The sequence below is a fragment of the Myotis brandtii genome, unplaced genomic scaffold, assembly GCF_000412655.1.
Source record: "Myotis brandtii unplaced genomic scaffold, ASM41265v1 scaffold725, whole genome shotgun sequence".
NCBI lineage: Eukaryota > Metazoa > Chordata > Mammalia > Chiroptera > Vespertilionidae > Myotis > Myotis brandtii.
This window is the reverse complement of record NW_005370862.1, coordinates 408,994-410,680: the sequence shown is the minus strand read 5'-3', so window position 1 is coordinate 410,680 and position 1,687 is coordinate 408,994. Positions and strand designations below refer to the sequence as shown.

Below are 1,687 nucleotides of genomic sequence, written 5' to 3'. Positions count from 1 at the left end.
CGGCTCGTGCCTCTGGCTCCTGGGGGTCCTCGGAGGGAGGGAGGCCGTGGGAGGAGGCTGAGGGCCTCTCAGAGAGGCTGGCTGCTGTGCCTCAGGCCCTGAGCTGATCCCTGCGGATCCTCGGGCTTCGGCGTTGCTGCTACTTATCCTGGCAGCTCGGAAGCCAACCGGTCCGACAGGCGGGGACGATGTTATTCTCATTCTTCAGATGAGGAGACCGCAGCTGAGAGGGGTCAGCACGTGCCCGGGGCCCAGCACCAGGGAGGAGCGGGGTGGGACCGCAAGCCGGGTGCCTGACCAGGTCCTGCCTGCTCAGCGCTGGGGACACTGTGGCGAGGAGGCAGTGACCACAACCTCCCCCGGGGCTGTCACACAGCCGGAACCTGACAGGGTGTGTTCACCTACACTGTGCTCCCTCCACTCGGCCCACCGTCTGGATGACTCAACGCTGTTACAGCATCAGAAACAAGGGGAGCCCAGGCCACCCCTGTGAACCCACAAAACCATCATAAAGGATCGCCTCAGTCCTAGAGGGACCCAACGTAGCCTGGGACAGTCACAAGCATCCTCACCAGCCCACAAGCCTGGCAGTGACTGCCTCACAGCTCCCCACAGACCCCGCCGGACCTCCTGCACCCGTGACCACGTGTGCCCCCACCTGACGCATAAGCTTCCCGCCGGGGCCGCGGCAGTGAGGGGACGTGGCTCAGCCAAGGCCGGGCCCGCAGAGCCGTGGCACCTCCCCAGCTGCTGACAGAGGCTCGGGCTCTCGGGCTGGGATGCTGGCAGAGGCTTATTTCACCCTCTGGTCCCTGTTCCGGCTCCCTGAGCAGTCGCTCCCCCACCCTCCCAGGTCGCTGTAACCAAGAGAAGCCGCCGCCCTCGGCCCGGCCCGCAACACCTGCCCTCTGCTTGCCAGAGCTCCCACGGGTCCCTGTCCACGTGGCGCTCAGCGGCCAGCTCTGTGACGTCCCCAAACGCCAGCTACCTCCACACCACGGTCAGCCACGCGGGAGGAAGCGGCTCTTACCAGGCATGATGATCTCGGGGAACCCCGTCTTCCGAGCCACGGCCGTGGTCCTGTCCACTAAGTGAGGAAACTCCTTCCTGATCTGATGGACGTCTCCAGGGAGCAACTTCAGAGTGACCCACAGGCCTAGGGAGACAACAGGCGCGTCCGTTATGTTTTATCTCGTCCGTGTCTAAAAGAAGGCATCACAAAACCAGCTCAACGAACGAGCAATTCCTCGTTCATGACATAAGGCTGTAAGAGAAAAGGTCGTGTATGAGGAGGGGGGAGGAGAGGGGCCAGGAGGAGGCGGCTGGCCCGGGCATCACCTGCGTCGGATTGGCTGGGTTACAAATCCCGCTCAGCCGGGGCCGCAGGACAGGCGTGCACGCGGACAGCGCTGAGCGCCAGCTCTGCCCAGGACCAGAGGCTTTTGAGCTCACGTGCACTGAAGGTAAACCATGAGCTAGCATTTTGCGGGGATGGTTGACCGGCTTTCGCTTCTCATTCTCCCAAGGGGGACAACAGAGGAGAACCTGGGAGGTAAATTCTCAGCTTCACGAACCCAATGTTCCAAATTGCTGAGCAGCACCCGAGCTCTGCAGGAGGCGGGCGGCAGAGCGCTGGGCTGTGGACCACCACCAGGCTGGCCCCACAGGACCGGGCCGGCCCCACAGG

At 63.7% G+C, this 1,687-nt stretch overlaps 1 protein-coding gene across 1 annotated transcript in view; it reads right to left on the bottom strand.

Annotated features, from left to right (window-relative positions):
* DOCK1 (dedicator of cytokinesis 1) overlaps window positions 1-1,687 on the bottom strand; it is a 264,303-nt gene that overhangs the window by 235,357 nt on the left and 27,259 nt on the right. The window contains exon 12 of the mRNA XM_014530148.1: window positions 1,031-1,156. Coding sequence (XP_014385634.1) covers window positions 1,031-1,156 — 126 coding nt within the window. The remainder of the gene's footprint in view (window positions 1-1,030; window positions 1,157-1,687) is intronic.